Raw genomic sequence first — 25,679 nt, 5'->3', positions numbered from 1 at the left:
AGTGGCCCAGCTGTGGGGTGTGGGGCCCTGCGAGGCCTGACACCACTGACTGACAGCAACCAGTTCTTCATTTAAGAATCCTTCAACTCAAAGAGGAAACATCAGACTGAGTTTGGTACTGCCTATCTTTCACAGGCCACAATTAAGCTGGAGGAGTATCATGATCTTTTGAAGAGTACTGAGGCTTGGATAGAAAATACCAGTCGTTTGCTGGCTGATCCTGCAGACTATGACTCTTCAAAGACGCTGAGTCACCACGCTAGCACCCTTCAGGTGAGTGTTCTTTCAGTGTTTCCTGGGTGTCATAGAATCTACATAATGATTAGTGGCTTAGCTGATTGTCACGATGCTTTTTTCCCCCTTCTTTCCTGAAAAAACAACCTTATCTTCAAGCATGCCAGATGGCAGAAGGAAGCTTGGGAGAGTGGCAGGCTCTAGATAGGGATTTTGGAGACCAGGATCTAGTTCTTTCTGTCCTGATAACTAATTCATGACTTTGGGGATAATTTACCGTGTCCTCCATGGGCCACAGTTTCCCCGATCTCTGAAGTAAGACTGTTGCACTGAATGGTGGTGATGGTTTTGGTTGTAGAATTCCAAGATGGGTCCCAATAGTCCTGTTCCCTGGTGTACACGACCTATATAATCCCCTTCCCATGAGTGTGGGCAGGAATATGAGTATGTGATGAGATAGTCACTCCATTGATTAGGTTACATCGTATAGCTAAGGATATGGGATAGTCACTCCCACGAATACATGACTGATCATGGAGGTATAGTTATAAGACTCCCTGGTAGCAGACTAGAGTGAGATTCTCCTGCTGGATTGAATAAGTAAGCTGCCATACTATGAGAGGGCCATGGAACCAAGACCCTAGGGTGGCCTCCAAAAGCTGAGAGACCCACAGTCAACAGCCAGCAAGAAAACTGGGATCTCAGTCCTACAACTAAATTCTACCAACAACCAGAATGAACTTGGAAGAAAAATCCACGCTCCAGATGGCACCTTGATTGCAGCCTTGTGACATCCTGAGCTGAGGACCTACCTAAGCCATGCCCGGACTCCTGAGCCATGGAAACTATGAGATAATAAGTTTGTTTTATTTTAAGCTGCTAAGTTTGTGGTAATTAGTTACACAGCATTAGAAAACTAATCTGTCGTTCCTTCCAGTTCTAGCATGCCGTGATTCCAAATTTCCTGTCCTTCCTGGTGCTCCACAGGTGCCCTTTGTCTCCATGCTAACCTACAAAGGCAAAACAAATGAAAGCCTTTTCCTACTCAGGGCCATGACTACAAGAGATCTTCCGGATGCCGAATGTTGGCTTAAATTTTATTGTGAAGGCATATTTCCCTTCTCTCGTATTATTCAGCCATGAGAAAGAATCTCTTAGGAAAAGGTTTATTGTATAACAATTTTTATTTATTTATTTATTCATTCATTTGCTTATTTATTTATTTTGGGGGCTGCGTTGGGTCTTTGTTGCTGCTTGCGGGCTTTCTCCAGTTGCAGCAAGCTGGAGCTACTCTTGGTTGCGGTGCACGGGCTTCTCATTGAGGTGGCTTCTCTTGTTGCGGAGCACAGGCTCTAGGCACTCAGGCTTCAGTAGTTGCAGCACGCGGGCCCTAGAGTGCACAGGCTTCAGTAGCTGTGGCACGTGGGCTCAGTAGTTGCGGTGCGCGGGCTCTAGGGCGCGTGGGCGTCAGTAGTTGTGGCACATGGGCTCAGTAGTAGTTGTGGCACATGGGCTTAGTTGCTCCGCGGCATGTGAGATCTTCCCAGACCAGGGATCGAACCCGCGTCCCCTGCATTGGCAGGCAGATTCTTAACCACTGCACCACCAGGGAAATCCCCTATAACAATTTTTAGAGTAATCAGACCTCAAAGCTGATCCAACTCTTTTTTTTCTATCTTTAAAGTAGCACAATGTGTCCCTAAGTAACAACTGACTTCATACCTCCCCTGTGAGACTTCTTGGCACAGTTTTTTCCTGTGGTAACAGTTGTAAAGATACTGCATTTTCACCTACTTGTTTCTTTTCTTCCCCTTGCCTGTGATTCCTGCCCCCACATCTTGGGTTGACTTTCCACATCCCCAAAGCATGTCATCTTTTTATTTTAAATCACCTGTACTTTTCATCATTTACAAGAAGTTTGCAGACAGAAGAGAGGAGTGATGCTTTTTTTTCCTCAAATGCTTATTAGGAGTTTTTTAAAAACTGTACAAGAATGAACATATGCAAAAACAGCTGAAGTTTTACTGCCTTCTCTGACACAAATGTAAAAGTGTAAAAGTATCTCTCAAACTGTTCAGGACACCCTCCTTTGCTGACCTTTGTTTACATGGAACTGTGTAGAACTTAGGTTGTTAGCTGGAGGAAGTCAGGACAAGGGGATATGCAGGCTGATGTCTACAGAATGTATTCTAATAAATCTCCCAGTGGGAAATAAGTCATAAATAACTAGTCCCATGTGAATACCCCACTTTGTGCCTATTTTGAAAATAGTTGTCCTACTTTAGGGCACCCTTTACCATTTTTCTAACATTACCTGGTATTGATTTTTAAAATGACTCTTAAAGAAGTATCAAAACTCTCAACTAAGGTTTAAAAGTCTGTTTTAATCGCACTATAACCTTCCACCTCGATTGCATTTGTTAAATTAGGTTTTCATAACCTAAAGATGATTCCATGAAGTCGGCTGTTGTAATAAAGACTCACTGAAACATAAATTGTCGTTGTAGAAAATAGGAAAACAACTTGTTCTTTAAATCAACTTCATTAAGGTATAATTCACAGATAGTAAAAAACACCTAAGTGTACAGCTAGGTAAGTTTTGATAAAGGTATCCAGTTGTGTAACCACTACCACCATCAATATATAAAGACCATTTCCATCACCCCAAAAAGTACCTATGTTCAGCCCTATGTAATCACTCATTGGTTTCTATTCCTATAGTTTTGCCTTCTCTACAGTATCCAATGAATAGAATCATACAGTCTTTTGGGCCTGACTTCTTTTACTTAGCTTAATGTTTTCGAGATTCATTCAGGTTGTTACATTTATAGGTAGTTTATTCTTTTGACTGCTAAATAATATTCCATTTGTGGAAATATGCAATATGTTTATTCCTTCACCAGTTAATAGACATTTGGGTTATTTCAAGTTTGGGGCTATGTATTCTATATCTATTGCGTTGTAACACATCACTCCTGAAGTTAACAGCTTAAAACAAGGATTATGGAATCCAGGCATGGCTTACCTGAGTGGTTCTGGCTCAAGGTCTCTCATGAGAATGCAGTCAAGGTGTCAGCCAAGGCTGTGATCTCATCTGAAGGCTCAGTTTGGGTGAAGGAAGAGACAGGATGCACTTCCAGGCTCATTCACGTGGCTGTTGGCAGGTCTCAGAAGATCCACTTCCATTCACAGATGTGAGGTCTCTCCGCAAGACTGCCTTATGGCATGGCAGCTGGCTCCCTTCACCATGAACAATCCAAAAAAGAGTGAGAGAGCTCCCAAGACAGAAACGGTCTTTTATAATCTAATCTTGGAAGTGACATCTCATCATTTCTGCCATATCTTATTAGAAGTAAATCAGTAAGCTCAGCCTGCATTCAAGAGAACCGATTATAAGGACACGAGTACCAGGAGGTGGGGATTATTGGGGGCCATTTTAGAAGCTGCAACAGCTATTATGAGCAAAGCCGCTGTGAGCATTCATATACAAATCTTTGTGTGGGCATAGGTTTTCACGTCATTTCATTTGATGAATACCTAGGAATAGATTGCTGGCTCTTATGGTATTTAACTAAGAAACTGCTAAATTATTTTCCAAAATGGCTTTACCATTTTTCATTCCCACTGGAGTTCTAATGACTCCATATTCTTGTCAGCACTCGATAGTATCTGTCTTTTAAATTTTAGCTACTCTAGTGACAAGTGGTGGTATCTCACTGTGGTTTAAATGGCATTTCTCTAATGACTAATGATTTTTTTATTTGAGCATTTATTCATATGCTTATTTATCACTTGTACACTTCATCTGTGAAATGTCGGTTCAGTTTTTTGGGGCTTTTTTGCCTATTTTTTAATTGGGCTATTTGTCTTTTTATTATTGAATTGTAAGAATTATTTATATAATATTCTAAAATCCTTTGTCACATATGTGATGTACAAATATTTTCTCCTAGTTTGTGGCTTGTCTTTTCATTCTCTTAATATTGTCTTTCAAAGAGCAAATGTTATTAATTTGAGGAGGTCTAATTTATCAATATTTTTCTTTTATAGATTATTCTTTTGTGTTGTATCTAAGAAATCTTTATCTAACCCAGGGTCACAAGGATTTCCTCTTATCTTTTCTTCTAGAAATTTTATAGTTTTAACTCTTACTTGTAGGTCTGTAATCCATGGACTTACATATACTACCAAATGTAAAATGGATAGCTAGTGGGAAACAGCTGCATAGCACAGGGAGATCAGCTCAGTGCTTTGTGACCACCTAGAGGGTGGGGTAGGGAGACGCAAGAGGGAGGAGATATGGGGATGTATGTATATGTATAGCTGATTCACTTTGTTATAAAGCAGAAACTAACACACCATTGTAAAGCAATTATACTCCAATAAAGATGTTAAAAAAATAAAGTTAATTTTTGTATATGGTATGAAGCAAGAATCAAGGTTCATTTTTTTTCTATGGGATTATCCATGTTTTGAAAAGACTCACTATTGAATTACTTTGGTGCTTTGTTAAAATCAATTGACCTCTCATATATGTAGGTCTGTTTCTGGGCTGTCTCTTCTGTTCTATTGATCTATGTGTCTATTCTTTTACCAATATGATACAGTCTTAATTGCTACAGCTTTATAGTAAATCTTGAAATCAGGTAGTATAAATTCTACAACTTAGTCCTTTGTTCTTTTTCAAATTTGTTTTGGCTAATCTGGGTCTTTTGCATTTCCATGTAAGTTTTAGAATCATCTTGTCAATATCTATGCAGAGGTCTGTTTGAATTTTGGGAGGGCATTAAATCCATATCAGTTTGGCAAGAATTTACCTCTTAACCATATTGGCTGTTCCCATCCAGGAACAGGATGTATCTCTGTATTTATTTTGGTCCTCTTTAATTTCTCTTTAGTGTAAATTGTTAAATTTATTCCTGAGTATTTTATGTTTTTTTGATGCTATTGTAAATAGTATTATTGGAAAAAGCATTGGTTTTAAGTTTTGTTTTCCTTTCAAGTTTTCTCCTGCTAGGATTTGGAATAAGGTCAATATGAAATTCTGAAAAACCTGATTAATTTTGGGGACTCGTGACTAGAAGTCTGGTTGCATAAGTAAATGTTCTTTTTCATATCAGTTATTTTTTATGGGATTACCTGAAGACTACATTAGCAGGTTGAATATTTCCAATAGGTGGCTGAGATATTTTGAAATCTTAAGTTTGAAAGTTAATAATTATAATCTTTAAAGGAAAAAAAGAAAAATTCTAAGGAAGAATGTCTAAAGAATTCTAAAAATGGATGTTTTCCACTTATATTTGGTTTTATCAGATAGAGCTCTTTTGGTATCAATTTATTCAAGTCAACTCAAGCTATAGGGGTGTTTCATGGAAGTCAGTGGCTCCAGGTGGTAAGGCCAAGGAGGACACTGGCACCAGAACTGCCTCTTCGTTTCCCATCCCCACTTCACTTATCTATTTCTGCCAAACCCATTTCCCAAAATTACAAGTCCAGCCAATTGGATGGCTTTTTTTTTAAAACATCTTTATTGGAGTATAATTGTTTTACAATAGTGTGTTAGTTTCTGCTTTATAACAAAGTGAATCAGCTATACATATATGAATGGCTTTCTTGACCCTAATTCCAAATTATAGAGGGATGAACTTATAGGTCAGGTGTTTCTGATTCTGTTAACGATGGCTGGAGGAGCAGGGCTACTTGGTATAAAACAGCTGCTGCAAGCCCACCAAAATGGGGTAGACATTCTATAGTCATGTACTGCCATTGACAAGAGAGAATGTTCAATGTTTTATTATGAAATTGGGAATGAACAGGAGTTTGAAATGTTGAGACATATTCAAATTTTCTCTGATTTAATTTTTTAAATCAAGGTATAATTCACATACAACATTTATTAGTTTCAGGTGTACAACAGAATGATTCAATATTTGTGTGTATTGGAAAATGATCACCCACATTAAGTCTAGTTACCGTGCATCACCATACATAGTTATAGAATTTTCTCTGATATAATTTCAGTCAACTTGTTCCAGTATCTTGATGTTTCTTTTTTCATGTTTCCCATTATCTAGATGGCTTTGGAAGATTCAGAACAGAAGCACAATCTTCTGCATTCAATTTTCACGGATCTAGAAGACTTGTCAATAATTTTTGAAACAGATACTTTAGCACAGCCTATACAAGAGTTAAGTCATCAAATAGTAGCTTTACGACAAAAAATCATAGAAAGCCTTCCACAGATTCAACGAATGGCTGATGTAAGTTGGCACTGTAACGATGTGACTTCTTATTTTAAATTTATATTTCATTTAGTAAATTAGAGTTATACTACTAATCAGTTCTATGAAGACACATTGATCTGGTACATTTTTCGTTTATGTTATTTCTTGAATTACATTTTACTTTGTACCCTATAGTGCAACTACAACAAAAAATCATATTCCTATTCTCAGTCCAGAAGTGGTCTATTTAAAGGGAGGAATCCTGATCAGATAAGCTCAGTGTTTTCTCTTTGTCAGAGAGGAGATATTATTGATTTTATTTTTTATCAATAAATTTATTTATTTATTTATTTATTTTTGGCTGCGTTGGGTCTTCTTTGCTACGCATGGGCTTTCTCTAGTTACAGCGTTGGGGGGCGGGCTACTCATTGCAGTGCGTGGGCTTCTCATTGTGGTGGCTCTTCTTGTTGCGGAGCACGGGCTATAGGCATGTGGGCTTCAGTAGTTGTGGCACGTGGGCTTCAGTAGTTGTGGTTTGCGGGCTTCAGTAGTTGTGGCACGTGGGCTTAGTTGCTCTGCGGCATGTGGGATCTTCCCAGACCAGGGCTTGAACCCGTGTCCCTTGCATTGGCAGGCGGATTCTTAACCACTGCGCCACCAGGGAAGTCCGATATTATTGATTTTAAAGCACAGATTAGCAAAGAGGGAATTAAAACAGATAACTTCCCAAGTCTTCAGTCACCAATAGCAAATATTTATTGAGGGGCTGCTGTATACCAGCCACTGGATTTTTAAATAATTTTATTTTAGCTTGAAACATGTGAGGCATTTATTTAAGGATGGAGTCACACAGCAAAGGCAGATGCAGTTAGTCTTAATAATTTACCTTTTATTTCTCAGTTACATTCCTTGCACCACACTTATGTAACTTCAGAGAATCATACTTGTTAAATATTCTTGGTTATCGAAGCTTATTCCAAAATTGTTAAATGCTTCTACAATTTTTCATGGAAATTACCATAAAATACATTGTATACATTTATATACTTTCTTAAACGTATGGTGTAGAAAATTTCAAAATAATTGAATGTTTCATAATATGAAGATAAATTACTATAATTACTGTTTCATTTGCTTATATGAAGTTATGTTTGTCCTGCATTGAATGGCTCCAAGTTGTGATAATTTGAAATCCTTTGATGATTTCTATGTAGTTTTTCCTATTCCCTGCATTATTTTTGCTTCAGTTTATCTCCATTAAGCTCTAAAGGTCTGAAGGCCTTCTTACAGTGTGAGTGGACTTCAATATGTAGGTTTTATAGCACATATTCATAAATATGTAAGTTTGAGAGCACAAATTGCAGCATTTTCACTTTAAGTTTCTTGGCCACTTTCTAGAAGTTGACACCGATGGGAGAATAGCCACTGGATAAATGATCTGTTGTTCATATTAATCTGAGTAGGTTATAAGGTAATTTAGTGACTCTCCACACGGCAAAATTTATTAGGGAATTGGCAACAAAAATCTGTCAATTTTCCAGCTCCTTGTGTGTTTGTTTCCCAAGGGTGACTTTATCGTTTTACTTAAAGTAGTGGGAATTTTTTCAGCATTGACCCACTTGTATTCAAGTGTTTAAAGACATTCCAAAGATAAATCTAAAGAGTTTGTAGATATTTGAGAATTTACTTAAAATTTGTTCAGATGCATACTACTTTTGTTCTCATAGCATAAATAATTGAAAATTGGCCCCATGAGGGTCTTTTAACTCAGTAAGTATAAGCAATGCTTTATATTGTGGTATGCTATTACTAACAGAACAACATTTTTATTGAAAACAGTCCACATTATCTGTGTAGCACTTGGTTAGTTTTGAAGAGATATAAGTGGCAAACATATTTTGGTTAAATATGAGAATAGAATAAATGGCAGTAAATTGTGTTTTAGAAAGATTATTAACATACAACATATACTGCATAAGTGTGTTTTTCTGTTTCTGAAATTCTAGGATGTGGTTGCCATTGAAACGGAAGTAAAATCAATGGAGAAAAGAGTTTCAAAAATCAAAGCTATCCTGTTATCAGAAGAAATATTTGATTTTTCACCTGAAGAGCATCTTAAGCATGGGGAGGTAAGCATGGATCAATATTAAAAATATTTTCTCTTAATACTTACTATGCCTATTTTAAAATGTGTAATAATATGATGTGATAAAAAGTGTTTAGTCTTGCTAAAGTAAGAGCAAAGTAAAGTTGGGAAATAGATATGAATGACTATAAATACCATACTTTAAATCATATTTCTAGTGCTATCTATGTATCTATAATTTTCCTATAGGTTATTTTTTCACTTAATTTCTTCCTAAAACTTCAAGGTTTGGTAGTTTTTCCTTCACGTCAAACCCAGGTGTTTAATAGGCTAAGCACTTAAGCCTCTAAGTCAGAAGAACTGGGTTCCAGCCCCAGCTGCCCTGCTTACTAGCTGTGTGCCTTTGAGTGATTGGTTAACATTTCTTGGATTTGCTTTCATATCTGTACATTGGCATTGTGGTGATTATGTTGGACAATTATAATGTATATGGAACCCCTAGCACAGGAGCTGGGACATACTAAACAGCATACAGATGTTGCTTCCCCCTCAGGCTACCAGTTAAGAGCATGGGCTTTGGGATCAGGCAGCCCTGGGTTCTAATCCTGACCCTGCCTCTTACAGTGTGCCCTCACCTGGGTCTTCTAACTTCTGTGAACCCAATTTCCTTACCTGTGAAAGGGAAGTTATGATATCTACCTCCTAGGGTGGTTGTGAAGATTAAATGAAATAATACATATGAAGTACTTAGTAAAGTGAATACTCTCTCCTAATTTATTCATTATGTAAATCCAGATTTCTATGGATCAGATGCATTAAAGCAAAATAGAAGTGTAGTTTTGGGACTTACGAAATTTGGCAGGACAGTTCCGTTCAATTCAATAAGCATTTTTTGAGGGTCTATTATGTGGGCAGCCCTGTGCTAGGTGCAGTTGCTGTGAAAGTTAATAAGAGGCAGTACCTGCCCTTCCACAGCTTACTGCCTGGTGACAACACACGAAGCACATAACAGTTCTACAGAGAGAGGCGGGAGGGAGAGAAAGAAGGAAAGGGTTGTCCAAATGCATCATGTAATGCTGGGAGGGTACTCTTGCCCCAGGCATTCTTTCCTGAGACCTTATTTAACTGCCAGATCACAAGTAATATATTAGTTCTTTTCAACCTGAGCTAAGACACTGTTTTAAAACTCAGAACTATAAAGACTAAAGTTTAATTTTGAATAGATTTAGGAGTGGCCTTTTTTTTTTCACTTGTGTACCATGTTTATCTAAGGTCATACTGGAAAATATACATCCCATGAAGAAAACCATTGCTGAAATAGTGTCTTACCAAGTGGAACTGAGGTTACCCCAGACAGGAATGAAGCCTCTGCCTGTGTTTCAGCGGACAAATCAGCTTTTACAAGATATAAAACTGTTGGAAAATGTGACTCAGGAACAAAATGAGTTATTAAAGGTGAGTGGTTTTTGTGATGACAGCCAACTTATTGGATGAAAATGTTCAGCAAAAGCTGGTGTTGTTTTAGTGGCTGGGCGGGTCAAATTCCCATGACAATAAGATGCTGCCTGGGTTGATTCTTTTTGGTCTCTTCCAGTATTATTATCCAGGAGGTGGCATTTGATATAAGAGAGTATCTTGTTGCTCAAATGAGGTTAAAGTGATTTTTCTCAGCTCTTATTCTTGTTCTGGTTGAAGACATTAAAGTCTAGTTTTGTTCTATTTCATTCCATTCTTTAATTATTGAAGATCTACATGGGTAAAATGCTGTGGGAAGAGATTCAACCTGAACAGTGCATTTGCAGTCTCATGAGGCTGACAGACCCACAATAATCTCTTTATACCTCTCAGTTGCTTTCCTATTAATCATTTCAATTTATTACCAACATGATACAGGTAGGGTAGGCACTTTGCCATTTTTATTTTTACACATTAGGAGACTAGTGTCCAAAGGTCAGATGACTTTCTGAAAGACCAGAGTTAACTTATGTTGAGATTAATTTGTGTACAGATAAGAAAAGAATTTGAGTTTCTAGACTCCTAGTATTATTCTTCATATCAAGGTCTCTTCCTTCTAACTGATGGCATCTTCTAGCCTCTCCCTGAGGGCTTTTTAAAATTCTTTTGATTGATCTCCTGTCTCAAGTCAGGAATTATCATTAGATAGAAATTACATTTTACTTTGGTTGGTATTCCTATATCGACAACCACTCCTACAGGAAAAGAAAGTTGCTGAAAGAGCCACAAACTTTTCAACCCTCTTGGTAGACACCCCCTCCTGCCTACTTTTCTTGATTAGGTGTGTCAGGGTAAGAGGAAAGGTTATTTTTCCTCCTTCCCATCCATCCCCTGGTTATAGGAAGAAAACTGCTATCTCTTTCTCCCTCTTAAATTTCATTCACATTTGGTGGTCACTTTGTTCTCCTAAAATTTGAGGATATTGTAATCTCTGGTTTGAGTCTTAGCTCATGTAGTCTCTCTGGTCTGGCTACTGATCAGCTGACATCATTTCCTAACACCCACAGGGAGAAAAAAGATCTGGCACTCAATGTACTATTTTTTTAATAATATAAAGAGAAGAAAAAAAAAAAACAAAGAAAATTTGATCTGCTACTTTTAATCTTTTTGTGCTTTATTGGTCTCCTGGTCAGAAAAAGAAAATAACAGTCCTAACTATGCTTTAAAGTGACTCCTTCACAAGATGAAAGAGGGGGCAGTAGAAGAGGAAATTAGGTTTTGTGCCAAGTTAGATATCAAACTGTGCTGCTAAAATTTTCCATCTTATTGTGTTAGTGGAAATCAGATGTCATCTCAGGTATTTCAAAGCTAAGTAAGCCAGTGGTAATGAAAATCATTAGAATATGGTACATTTCTTTTCATTTCTACGTTAGATAATTGTAAGTGCTCTCATTGTGGAAAATAAGACAAATTACTTTTGGGGGGAGTAATGGGATGTAGCTCATTACTGAGGGCTGGGGAACAGGTGTGTGCAGCAAACATAGTTATTCATTTCTAGCCCGCAGCTAAAATTATAGTTAAATATTAAAGAAAATACAAGGAAGAATTCTGTGTTGGCCAGAAACTTTGTAGTTTCAAAAGGCATTTTGTTTCATTGTGAAGCATACAAGGAAATATCTAGATTTTCTTTTGAAGTCCGTTTCTTTATCTTTCATCACACTTTGATCATATCATTTAGCACACAGGTAGTAGGTTCAAGCTCTACCATTCCCTTAACACTAGATTCCAGGTATTGTTCTGGTTTTGCCTTAATCTGCAAACTCAGACTGCTCTCAAACCTCAACCTCTTACCATAAAATGTATATCACAGATCCCAAGGGGTACCAGGTGAGGATGTGTCTGGACCACGAAAACCCATCATTTCTCAAATCACATGCCCTTTCCATTCTGAATCAGGATTGTCACCTTTGTATGTATTGAAAGCCCCACAAGGAATATGTATTAAAATGGCATATGTGACACGTCAGTAATTTCATAAACTTAGCAACTTTATGTTAACATGCTATAAAATGTTTCCCAGAATAAGCCCGTTAGACTGGGAATACTTAAGAACAAACGTATGTCTAATTAGACTTGAACCCAAGGTGCTCTAGCATCTAAGTGGAGCAAGAAGGTCAGGTGCCAGCTTTGCAAACATTGTTCTCTGTATTGAGGCTACCATTTCCTATTGGAATCTGTATGGTTGTGTATTGATATAATTGATTGGAGTTTGTGATGGAGATAGACATTGGAAGTAGCCCATTGATCTTCTTTTGGGGGGGGTTATTTTATAGATAGTCATAAAACAGACAAATGAATGCGATGAAGAAATAGAAAAATTGAAACAGATCTTAAATAATTATTCAGCTGAATTCTCCCATGAACATATGTCACCAGACCGAGCTGCCAACCTGCCACAAGTACAGGTATATTTCTTTCATTCATTTTTCCAGCAGTTTATTCAACAATCACTTTCTAAGCTGTTGGTGTCTCCAAGCCCTTTTTGATGATACAGTGTATTTCCTACTTCTCTCTTTCAACTGAAGGTATTTTATGTGTGTATTTACTTTTCATTCCTATTACATAAAATAGGTTATTATATAATTATCATAATGGAAGTCTCTTCAAGTGTCTTTAGCCTCAACTTGGTGCATTCTGGCTGGTAGCAAAGAAGCTGATATAACACATGGTATTTGGACAACCTGACTTTCCAGCTAGCTTTCTGGCATAGGGGTCAGGCAGGCTGGGCTTTAGAAGTAAAGACTGAATGCTGTTGTAATAAAGAGTTCCGTATACTAAGCAGTCTCTCCATATGCCCTAATTAACAATGTCCTGTGGACCCAGTTACGATGGTTTGCATGTTAACTCTCTATTGCCATCAAGTTGATGTAGGCATGCAGTTGCTATGGTGTTCAAAGCCACATTACGCCACTTTCCAGCTGTGAGATGTAGGGCAAATTTCTTAATGTCTGAAGTGAAGTACAGAGGGGTCCAAGATGACACACAGCTATTAAGTGGTGGACTCAATAAGGCAGACTCAATGTATTAAAGATTCAGTATTGTAGAAGTGTCAAATTTCCCTTTACATTAAAAAATTTAAGAACCCCAGGGACTTCCCTGGTGGTGCAGTGGTTAAGAATCCGCCTGCCAATGCAGGGGACACAGGTTCAATCCCTGGTCCGGGAAGATCCCACATGCCTCGGAGCAACTGAGCCCGTGCGCCACAACTATTGAGCCTGCGCTCTAGAGCCAGCAAGCCATAACTACTGAGCCCACATGCCACAACTACTGAAGCCCGTGCGCCTAGAGCCCGTGCTGTGCAACAAGAGAAGCCACCGCAATGAGAAGCCTGCACACGCATTGAAGAGTAGTCCCCACTCGCCGCAACTAGAGAAAGCCTGCATGCAGCAACGAAGACCCAATGCTACCAAAAATTAATTAATTAATTAATTAATTTTTTAAAAAAAGAAATTATTTAAAAAAAAGAGCATACCATGCATGGACAATGATGAAAACAAGTTGTGAAGCAGGGAGTATGATTAATCTAATTCTGTGTTTCTGAGGTCCACAAAATAAAATTAAAAAAAAAATTAAAGGACCCCAAAGAGCTTGTGTTTATATTAAAACTCAGAAATGTAAAATGTAGTGAGAAGAGTGACAATGTTTTACATTTTTGCAAATCTCATTAGTCTGGCTTACTAGGAGACAGCTAGATTCTCATCTTCTTCTGCATTCAATCTATTGAGGTATGTCGTTTTCTTTGAAGTATATAAAGACAATCTAACCTCTCAAAGACATGTACATGGAAAAGAGAGCAATATTTTAATAACCCTTTTGAATAATTGTGGACATCCTTTGAAACTACACTAAACTGCAACAAGTAGAATTACTCAGAGGTTCATTGATAAATGGAATTTGAAGCCATGTCAGTGAACTTTTCATACTCTTACATTAAAATCCATTGGTCTGTCTTGTATTTGGAATGGGTCTCCAACCATGCATGATTTTATAACATCATGTTTGATCATTTGGAAAATACTATTTGACTAGTCATGTAGATCCTCCAAATGATGACACATTTCAGTAGCCGATATTAAAAAATTCACATTTATTCTTCAGAAAAATCTTTATATATATATTACATATATATGTATGTATTTATGTATGTATAGTTTAACAACCGTCTTTTTTTTTCAAGTAAAAATAGTATTCTATGAGAAAAATATGGATAGGTTAGCTTGAAACTTAATCACATGAGTGCTATTCCTCCACCACTAAACTTCGGTATATAGCAGAAGTGCTTTATGCAGGCTTCCCACTTTGTCATACAGAATATTAAAAATACATGTTCTTTATCAAGGATATTCTTAAGTGAAGCTGGCTTTTTTTTCCAGTTAAATTCATGACAGTGAAGCATCTAGTAACTACTAATATAGTTGATATCGCTGCCTTGATTCATACTGTGTCAGTAGCTTTACCCACCACTGCTTTTGCGACATCACACAGAGAAAAATGTCAACACAGTGAGAAAGGCCAGTAACATTTTAGAATTATTATGAAAATGATCTTGACCTCATGGAGTGTGGACCCCCTAGGGTCTGCAGATGCCGCTTTGAGAATGGCCGCTCTGTGCCCTTCTCTGTCTCCACAATGCTAGTGGCTCTGCAGACTAGTCTGTTTCTCTAAGTGTTATTCTAATGGCTGTAGTATTACGTCTGTTGGGAGGCACTGTACCTCTGAAATTTAGTGTTTATTGAAAAGGGACACACACCACAGCCAACTCGGATTTAATTAAGTTATCATTTCCCAAAGCAATCACAAGAAGTTTAACTTCAGACAGGATAGGGGTATCGGTGTCGGAATGTGTGCAGTAGCACAAGAGCCATGGGGGCTGGGCGTCAGAAGTCCAGGTCTAGGCTCTGTCACTAGCTGCAGCCCTGGAAAAATCACCTTCTTTCTCTGGACTTCAGAACTTTCGCTTATAGGTGGAGGCATGTTGAGTTTCTTTGTCTCTAAAAAAAATTAATGATTCTATGAATATCTGTAGGATGGATGGATGGAAAGAGAGAAATAAGGAAGAAATGGGACTTCCCTGGTGGCACAGCGGTTGAGACTCCGAGCTCCCAGTGCAGGGGGCCCGGGTTCGAGCCCTGGTTGGGGAACTGGATCCCACATGTGTGCTGCAACTAAGAGTTCTCATGCCACAACTAAGGAGCTGGCGAGCCGCAACTAAGGAGCCAGCGAGCCGCAACTAAGGAGCCAGCCTGCCACTTAAACTAAGGACCCTGCGCAACCAAATAAATAATAAATAAATAAATAATTTTTTTAAAAAAAGAGATAAGGAAGAAAGGAATGAATGAATGGACTCAGGGGTTAAGGAATACATTAGGGACAAAATTCCAATATGTGAAAGGTTTGCTAAAAAGGAGCAGGTTGTCTTCTGATACAGCACTTGCTGTAAAGCTCAGGCTTTGAATGATGCCTTTCAGGGTGCTAAAGAGGAAGATGTCAGACAAGACGACACCTGATATTTCCTCCAAATCTAGGATTCTATAATTCTATAATCCTTTTAGACAGACAGTGGGCATCTGTACTTCTACCATGTATAAGAAATTTTATTCCCACGTGTCAATCATACAGAATTTTAAAGTAATCTTTCAAAGCTTGGAATCATCTGTTCATCATTCCCATAACAAGTTACACTTCACAGTACCCTTATTGGCTTATTTATTCCCGTTTGTTAGGATGCTTTGGCTGTGAGAAAAAAGTAAATGTATTTAGTAATACTAGAGAAGGCTTCAAAAGTGATAATCAAAGTGTGAGATTTCTAGCCTCGTTTTCTCTCAGCTGTTCCCAAACATTAGTCTGCGTACAAATCTTCTGGAAGCTTGTTAAAGTGCAGGTTCATGGCCCCTGACCCTGCGGATTCTGGTCAGTCAGTCCTGTGGCCACTGGAGTGGGGCATCCCTGGCTGCACACCACAGTCACCTGTGGAGCTTGTTACAAATTTCTGAGCCACCGCTTGACCCCTAGAGATTGATTGACAAGGTGTCAGGTGAGGCTAAGGCATCCTATAAGGGAGCTTATAAACCCGCCCCAGGTCATTTAGAAACACAGTCCGGATGGAGAGGAGCTATACTGTACCAGGGACTGGCTCCTGGCTCTGCCAACCGCGCAGTGTAGAAAAATCTTCATCCCTTGTACCGATTGAAGTAAGCTCCTGTGGCAAAGGTATCAGACGTCCCAAAGGAATGCAAACACTCTTTCTGCACAGGGAGAAATCGAAGGTACGGAAAAGCAGATTCTGAGCTTGAACCAGAAAAAAGAAGACCTGTTGGTGGACTTGAAGGCTGCCATACTAAAACTTCACCAGCATTTTCAGCAAAAACAGCAAGAATTAGAAAAGGAAATGCTGTCAGCCAGAGCATCAGACGAGGATGGAGGGGCTGAGAGGGATGCTTCTGAATGGGAGGTGGGTATGACATTAGTTAATGCTGGTCCCACATTGCACAAGAGCTTTAAATTGGTAGTATTTTTCACCTGGAAGGCCTGTGGCATCTATGTATATGGCCTATAGTAAAGGAATTTTTAAAAGTGGAAATACTCTGACTGAGATTATCCACTAGTGAATATTAATCCTCAGGGTGTGTCTTTTCTGGACTCAACCCAGAATTCTTATGCCCGAGTTACTTAAGGAGGTGCTTATGAAATTCCATGTGTAGGTGGGCGGCATCTACCCTTTGAAGTATCTTCCTACTAAACAGCCCATTGCAAACTCAAAAACGGGCCCAGCACCTCTCTAAGCCCACTCTGAATCCACATCAGTGAATCACATTCTTGAATTGTTTGACGAGGGGCCACAGAAGGCAGTGCAAATGAAAGAGATCTAAGATTTGAGCGAGTCATGATATTCAGCTGGACGAGCTGAGAGTTGCTAGACCCCGAGGCTCCTTGTGTGGGTGGGCATCTTGGATAAAGTAAGTAAAAAATCAGCTACATAAAAACGCGGCCAGGCCAGGATCCTGGTGACGTTGAATGGCAACCCGGCTGCAAGTCTTTGTGCTGTGCCTTTCAGTTGAACAGAACGGGCTCCATGTTCTTCCTGCCAGCAGTCGAGGAAGAGGCAGAAGAAATCTCCCTGAAGAGCGAAGTAAGGAAAATGATTTTCTCGTTCAAGTTTGTTAGAACAGTAATCTCTAAAAGGTCAATGAGAAGATCTTAAAATGAATGGAAACGTAAGGATTTTTTAATTCAATGCTGGTATTTTGTAAGGGTGATTGAAGTAGTTGTCTTATGTTATTAATGTTTAAGTGCATCTAAACCTACTTCACGCCAGAGTGGAATAAACGTAATTCAGACACACTTGTTGGCAGAAGGGAGAAGATGAAGCTCTTTGTCGTATCCTGACTTCTGAGTACTTTCTCTGGAGTTTTGAATACTTTCTCTGCTGTTTGGTTGGCACTCCTGGTGTGCTTTATAGAACTTTATCTTTCCGTATTTGAATTGCTTGTTTTAGTCTGAAACAGCATTGCCAAGGACACAAAGAATGGTATTAGCAACTAACCCTACTATGAATCCTTATTACTCCATCAGAGCTGGTTGGATGAGACCTTTACCAGTTGTCTTTCCTGATATCAATTCCCATTTCATACTTTAAGAATTAAAGTGATAGTGGGTCTTGTGCGAAAGGGAAGAAAATTGCAGCAATTTACAGTTTTTAATGTCTCACGCGTAACCACCAGACATTCTCCCTGCTCGTTTTGTAGATTGTTCAGTAGCTCCACGGTCACACAGAACAGCCTGTTGTCCTTCAGTGTATCACTAGGACACGTGGGGCTGAGTGGTCGGTCGGACAAGGAGAAGTGAGGCTTATTATACACTCTGACCATCAGACAACTTTGTGATCTGATTATACCCCTTCACAGCAGAGAGAATTGTGAGAGTGGAGGAGGTACCAGGACCAAAAAAAAGAGTGCACTTCAGTGCAATTCTAATTTGAGACATGTATTTTCCTCTGAACTGATATGTTTTTAGTATTCATTGTTTGTCTTTGATAACGATCAAAAAATACATGTTCATCAGGCTGTTATTTTAAAGATAGCATTTGAGGTTACCTTTACCAAAGCAGATCAAATTCCTAAAGCATTGTTTTAAAGATCCCCTTTGTGTGACGTGAGCTGAATCTCAACTTATAAGAATATTTTTTAGGCTTTAGGAAGAGCAACCACATTTGGACTCCTGTGATGTCGTTAGCCAAAGAAATCGATGACAAATAGGGGGATGGGTGGAATTAAGGGCTGCAGTTATACTGCCTGGTAAGCTGAGTCTTATCTAAAAGAGATGAGGAGGATGCTGTTATAATGGTAGGGAATCACCTCCCTTTGCTAATCAATTGATTGCTGTGTCAGAGTGGAGATAAGAAAGCAGAGCCATCTTCTGGGTCCCCATCTTTACTCTGGAAACATGACGAGGACGTGGAGGAAGACAGGGCATCCTCGTCCTCTGGAACGATGGTTCAGGTAATACTGGGCATATCACATTTGTTCGGGGTAGGGGATGGGCAGGGATAGTAAGCCAAAGCAAAGAATTTCTTATTGAAAGAATGCTTCAGGAGGGAACCTACGTGGGTTGAAATTTTTTTAAGCTTCTCAGTGTTACCTCTGCACAAAGCAAAGACAACTGAGTACTTGCATTTCTTTTGTGCACTCAGTGATAATAGGAGGGTATTTTGCTGAGAAACACTCCATATGTGAAAATCCAAACTGACAAAACAGATAACTGAAAGGAGCACCTAAAAGGTTCACCATAGTGGTTAAAGCACTTAACATGCCACTCTTTGGGGAGCAGTTGGGGTGAGAGGTCTCCGTATCATTCTCTTTTTGAACAAAGTAGTATGGAAGGTAAATTAATAAGTCTTTTTGCTCCTTATGACCTTCTAAACCTTCTCCAGTCTCTCAAAATAGAGGGCAAATGCCCTCACTTTAGAAAATCATTATTACATGCTGATGTGAAGATGACGTTTTTCCCTTGCTCCTGAAAGATCTCTTCATTATTACGATCCACACACCTCCCGCGCCTGCCTCCTGACCAGGGCTGACCCCTCCCCCAGCTGCCAGGCCAGTCCTTTCATTCATCTTTGGCACGGGGCTACACTTGTACCTGCATCTCCAGTCTCTTCCTCTTGGCAGCTTCCTTTCCTCTCTACCTCAGAAGTATTCAGTTTCCCCTTCCCTAACAAATTCCCTCCCCCATGGCCCTACCCCTCCAAACAAGCTGAGGGACCCAGAGTCCAGACCATCTCTTCAGAAACTGCTTTGCCTCCCTGGGGTGCCCTTCTCTCCATATCTGCCTGTGGACTTCCTTCCTACCCATCCACAAAGGCCCATCTCAACTTCCGCCTCCTCCAAGAAACTGCCTGCCTCTTTCCCTTTGTTTTCCCATAGCATTTTGAACCTCCGTTATGACCTATCACAGTTTTATGCATAGACCTGACACAGTTTCATGAAAAGCAAGAACTTTAACTTCTACATTTTGACCTCCTGTACTGAACTCAATATGCTACTTTAATGCATTGAATTTCTTTTTTTTTTTTTGCATCTTTATTGGAGTATAATTGCTTTACAATGGTGTGTTAGTTTCTGCTTTATAACAAAGTGAACCAGCTGTACATATACATATATCCTCATATCTCTTCCCTCTTGCGTCTCCCTCCCTCCCACCCTCCCTATCCCACCCCTCTAGGTGGTCACAAAGCACCGAGCTGATGTCCTGTGCAATGCGGCTGCTTCCCACTAGCTATCGGTTTTACATTTGGTAGTGTATATATGTACATGCCACTCGCTCACTTTGTCCCAGCTTACCCTTCCCCCTCCCCGTGTCCTCAAGTCCATTCCCTAGTAGGTCTGCGTCTTTATTCCCGTCCTGCCCCTAGGTTCTTCATGACCATTTTTTTTTTTTTTAGATTCCATATATATGTGTTAGCATACGGTATTTCTTTTTCTCTTTCGGACTTACTTCACTCTGTATGACAGACTCTAGGTCCATCCACCTCACTATAAATAACTCAATTTCATTTCTTTTTATGGCTGAGTAATATTCCATTGTATATATGTGCCTCTTTATCCATTCATCTGTCGATGGACACTTAGGTTGCTTCCATGTCCTGGCTATTGTAAATAGAGCTGCAATGAACATTGTGGTACATGACTCTTTTTGAATTATGGTTTTCTCAGGGTATATGCCCAGTAGTGGGATTGCTGGGTCATATGGTAGTTCTATTTGTAGTTTTTTAAGGAACCTCCATACTGTTCTCCATAGTGGCTGTATCAATTTACATTCCCACCAACAGTGCAAGAGTGTTCCCTTTTCTCCACACCCTCTCCAGCATTTATTGTTTCTAGATTTTTTGATGATGGCCATTCTGACTGGTGTGAGGTGACACCTCATTATAGTTTTGATTTGCATTTCTCTAATGATTAATGATGTTGAGCATTCTTTCATGTGTTTGTTGGCGATCTGTATATCTTCTTTGGAGAAATGTCTGTTTAGGTCTTCTTCCCATTTTTGGATTGGGTTGTTTGTTTTTTTGATATTGAGCTGCATGAGCTGCTTGTAAATTTTGGAGATTAATCCTTTGTCAGTTGCTTCATTTGCAAATATTTTCTCCCATTCTGAGGGTTTTCTTTTCGTCTTGTTTATGGTTTCCTTTGCTGTGCGAAAGCTTTTAGGTTTCATTAGGTCCCATTTGTTTATTTTTGTTTTTATTTCCATTTCTCTAGGAAGTGGGTCAAAAAGGATCTTGCTGTGATTTATGTCATAGAGTGTTCTGCCTATGTTTTCCTCTAAGAGCTTTATAGTGTCTAGCCTTACATTTAGGTCTTTAATCCATTTTGAGTTTATTTTTGTGTATGGTGTTAGGAAGTGTTCTAATTTCATTCTTTTACATGTAGCTGTCCAGTTTTCCCAGCACCACTTATTGAAGAGGCTGTTTTTCTCCATTGTATATTCTTGCCTCCTTTATCAAAGATAAGGTGACCATAGGTGCGTGGGTTTATCTCTGGGCTTTCTATCCTGTTCCATTGATCTATATTTCTGTTTTTGTGCCAGTACCATACTGTCTTGATTACTGTAGCTTTGTAGTATAATCCGAAGTCAGGGAGCCTGATTCCTCCAGCTCCGTTTTTCTTTCTCAAGATTACTTTGGCTATTTGGGGTCTTTTGTGTCTCCATACAAATTGTGAAATTTTTTGTTCTAGTTCTGTGAAAAATGCCATTGGTAGTTTGATAGGGATTGCATTGAATCTGTAGATTGCTTTGGGTAGTATAGTCATTTTCACAATGTTGATTCTTCCAATCCAAGAACATGGTATATCTCTCCATCTATTTGTATCATCTTTAATTTCTTTCATCAGTGTCTTATAGTTTTCTGCATACAGGTCTTTTCTCTCCTTAGGTAGGTTTATTCCTAGGTATTTTATTCTTTTTGTTGCAATGGTAAATGGGAGTGTTTCCTTAATTTCACTTTCAGATTTTTCATTATTAGTGTACAGGAATGCAAGAGATTTCTATGCATTAATTTTGTATCCTGGTACTTTACCAAATTCATCGATTAGCTCTAGTAGTTTGCTGGTAGCATCTTTAGGATTTTCTATGTATAGTATCATGCCATCTGCAAAGAGTGACAGCTTTACTTCTTCTTTTCCAATTTGGATTCCTTTTATTTCTTTTCCTCCTCTGATTGCTGTGGCTAAAACTTCCAAAACAATGTTGAATAATAGTGGTGAGAGTGGGCAACCTTTTCTTGTTCCTGATCTTAGTGGAAATGGTTTCAGTTTTTCACCATTGAGGATGATGTTGGCTGTGGGTTTGTCATATGTGGCCTTTATTATGTTGAGGTAAGTTCCTCTATGCCTACTTTCTGGAGGGTTTTTATCATAAATGGGTGTTGAATTTTGTCAAAAGCTTCTTCTGCATCTATTGAGATGATCATATGGTTTTTCTCCTTCAATTTGTTAATATGGTTTATCACATTGATTGATTTGTGTATATTGAAGAATCCGTGCATTCCTGGGATAAACCCCACTTGATCATGGTGTATGATCCTTTTAATGTGCTGTTGGATTCTGTTTGCTAGTATTTTGTTGAGGATTTTTGCATCTATGTTCATCAGTGATATTGGCCCGTAGTTTTGTTTTTTTGTGACATCTTTGTCTGGTTTTGGTATCAGGGTGATGGTGGCCTCGTAGAATGAGTTTGGGAGTGTTCCTCCCTCTGCTATATTTTGGAAGAGTTTGAGAAGGACAGGTGATAGCTATTTTCTAAATGTTTGATAGAATTCCATTGAATTTCTTGATCCTGCTTTCCAGATCAATTACATGGTGCTTCCTCTTTCATTTATGGCTAAATGTCTTTACTTTGGTGCTCCTCTTTCTTGGCCCCTTTTGTAATCAAGATTTTGTCCCTTGCTATACTTAAATTGCTGTTGACTTCTGCATATCAATTAAGTGCCCTTTTATTAGTCCTAATCCTTCTTGATCTGTTCAGCACTAACCACCTCTGCCTTCTTGAAATGCAGTGTTTCTTTGGCTTTCTTAATTCTGTACTTTCTTGTCTCATCTACCTGCAGCCCCTCTTCCATCTCCTTCTCTTGCCCCATCTCTGTGATGGTAGGCATTTCCCCCAATGTTTTGTCCTCTTCTTTCTTCTCTGTTTTCTCCCATGGCAATTTCTTCTCCTCTCATAGATTTGGTAGTCACCTGTATGTCAGGGATTCCCAAATCAAATCTCTAGTCTTGACTTTTCCCATAAATCTGTTCCTCATTTCTACTCTCCAGATAGATTTCTTTTTTTGAATGTATTTTCTTCATCTCAAATCCATTTACCAACTTTCCTTCAATGCTTGCTCTTCCTCCTAATTCCTCAGTATCTGTTAGTGGCACCACTATTTTCTCAGAGTCTGGGACAAACTTCAGAGTCGTCTCAGGTACCTCATTTGTCTTACCTTTCATATCCACTGGTCAAGTGATGTTCATTCAGTCTTTACATTGTTCTGCACCTCCCATTATTTTTGTCATCATCCTATTCCGGGCAATTGTTAACTTCTTCCCTAAACTTTTAGAGTAGGCTTCTAAGTGGGTTTATAACCTCTAGTCATTTATATGTCTTATACAATATTAACTGATGGCTTTTCCTAAAACAGTTCATGCTAAGCTCCAGTCTTTCCTGGATTCTGACTATCTGCTGAATAAAATGCCATCTTCTTAGCCTGACTTCCAGACTTATCATGATCCCAACCTACCTTTCCAATTTTATCTAAGCTTTACCTTTGGTTTTTGGTTCATAACTTTCTAATAGCAGTTATTGTTTTCAGTACGCGGAGCAGGAAAGTAACGTTTTCTTAGGAACTACGAGATGCTTTGTATGTGTCATCTTGTTTAATAATCACAGGAATGAGTGAGCTGGGTTATATTCTCACTTTAAAGATGAAGTAAATGAGGCTCAGAAAGTCCAGGTTAAGTTGTCCAAGATCACACAGCTTGTAAGTAGAGCAGTCAAGATTGGTCGATTACGTCATCCACTTTTCCCACTGCATTATGTTAAATATTTGTGTACATTTCATTTTCCCATTGTTTAACTTTGATTAACCTAGTAAGTGGGTTACACCTACTAGGATCAAAGTGTACATCCATTTAAAATGTGACACACATTGTCAAACTGCCCTCTAGAAAGAGTACATCAATTTTATTTCTACCAGGAATGCATGGAAATGCCTCTTTCCTGACCCTAGGCTGATATTGGACATTTTCAGTCTTAGCCAAACATAGCCAGTGGCTTAAATTGCATATATTCTAAGAATTTTGAGTATCTCTTTAGGTGTTCATTGGCTTTCATATTCTTCTTTTATGAATCACTTGTTCACGCCATTTGACTTTTTCTTCAAACAGACTGGGATGTTTTCCCTATTGATTTATGACAGTAATTAACATATTAAGGATATTAACAGTTTGCAAGATGTTATCCCAGTCTGTTATTTCTCTTTTAACTTAGATTATGGTGTCTTTTGTGGTGCATGTTATTTTATTTTTGTTGTTAATAGTAATATTTTTTTTCTTTATTGTCGTGCTTTAGAAGTCCCTCCCCACTCCTAGATTAGAAATAGATTCACTCATATTTTCTTCAAGGATTTTTATGGTATAACTTTTACATTTAAATATTAGATACAATTAGAATTCATTGTTAGTAGTGAGGCAAGGATTTAGCTATGTTTTTCATGGATAGGATAGTTGTTCCCAATTTTAAAAATTCATCTTTCCCCCATTATTAGAAATGTGGGCTTTATCATATAATCTTATTTAATTTTAATTCTCTTAATTATCCATTTAAATACGTAATTCTCTAGATTCATTATGTGTCCCTCATTAACTGCAGAGCTTTAGAGAATTTGAGTCTTCAAAATAAAGACAAACCTGAGGAAGTTGATTTTTTTTTGCCTAATGAGCAAACTTTTTTTTCTCAATGCACCTGACTTCTCTAGACGTTTTTTAAGCAGCTGATTTGTAACATGAGCAGGTCCAGGAAGAGGGACTTGCGTGGCAGCAGGGCAGGAACTTTTCTGGACCTCTGATTCTTTTCTTTACAGGAGGCAGCTCGGAAAATAAGCACGTGTGATAGTTCCATGGCACAGATTTTTGCACAAGACTCACTAAACACTGAGCAAGGCCCAGAATTTTCCCTGAGCCCCAACCAAACACAAGAGGTAAGTCCCTGTTGGTGACAAGCCAACTGCCCAGATAGGTGGACTAGCCCCCAGAGATGACAAGCTCTCTGTGTTTTGCAATATTTTGTATTACAAACCAAGAGGTCTTTGTGAACTTTAACATCTTCATGTGCGCAGCCAAGCCAGAGCATGGGAAGATTTGACATCAGGTGTTTACGTAGAGAGTAAGCGTGGTGCAGAGCAATTAAAGATTTTTTACTCACTCACTGCTTGTGAGGGTGAACTAGCCTTTCCAGTAACAGCTCCTTCTTTCTTCTGTAGATATAACTTATGGGGGTGATGAAAGTGGAGGAGAGCTAATATTGATTAACTGCCTATTACATAAAGGGCATTTGTATTTGCTGTCTAATCCTCAGATTAAATAAGGTAGGTTAATACCTGCCATATGTTTACGAATGAGGAAATCAAAATTCAGGGAATAAAAGTACAGTTGGTAAATGGAGGAGTAAGAGTCAGACTCAGAATATTCCACTCTGCCTTCCTAATTTGAATATTTAGTATTGAAAGATGTGAAACCAAGGCAGATTTGGCCTCACAAAACAAACTGCCACCACACCATCCCAGTGGCATATTTAGTATTTGTGCAAATGCATTTAGGTAAGGCACTTTAGCCAGGCAGATTTGCATTTTATAAAATTGGGGGGTGGGGTGGGGTGTGTGCACCTGTTTGTAGAATTGACAGTAAAATATTTTTGATGGTTGGTATTTTGGCATGAAATATAGCTACAGCCAGAAAATTCATTTGCCTTTTAGATGGATCTTACTTAAATCAGTGATGTGTTATATAGAAATCAAGCAGTATGACATTCACTAACTGAGAGGCTAACTTGGATGCCAGAGGGTTGACAGAATTATGTCAAGACTT

General features: G+C 38.7%; 1 protein-coding gene across 17 annotated transcripts in view; it reads left to right on the top strand.

Moving 5' to 3' along the window:
* SYNE2 (spectrin repeat containing nuclear envelope protein 2) overlaps nt 1–25,679 on the top strand; it is a 319,482-nt gene that overhangs the window by 200,750 nt on the left and 93,053 nt on the right. For all 17 annotated transcript variants that reach the window (XM_082442457.1, XM_082442453.1, XM_082442455.1 and 14 more), the window contains 9 exons: nt 136–273; nt 6,309–6,494; nt 8,465–8,587; nt 9,817–9,999; nt 12,333–12,464; nt 16,313–16,510; nt 17,114–17,188; nt 18,447–18,557; nt 24,677–24,793. In XM_082442457.1, coding sequence (XP_082298583.1) covers nt 136–273; nt 6,309–6,494; nt 8,465–8,587; nt 9,817–9,999; nt 12,333–12,464; nt 16,313–16,510; nt 17,114–17,188; nt 18,447–18,557; nt 24,677–24,793 — 1,263 coding nt within the window. The remainder of the gene's footprint in view (nt 1–135; nt 274–6,308; nt 6,495–8,464; nt 8,588–9,816; nt 10,000–12,332; nt 12,465–16,312; nt 16,511–17,113; nt 17,189–18,446; nt 18,558–24,676; nt 24,794–25,679) is intronic.

Source organism: Balaenoptera physalus (genome assembly GCF_965194825.1).
Source record: "Balaenoptera physalus genome assembly, chromosome: 2".
In the NCBI taxonomy this organism is placed as follows: domain Eukaryota; kingdom Metazoa; phylum Chordata; class Mammalia; order Artiodactyla; family Balaenopteridae; genus Balaenoptera; species Balaenoptera physalus.
Note: the sequence above shows the minus strand (reverse complement) of the source record. Positions and strands in the feature narration are given on the sequence as shown.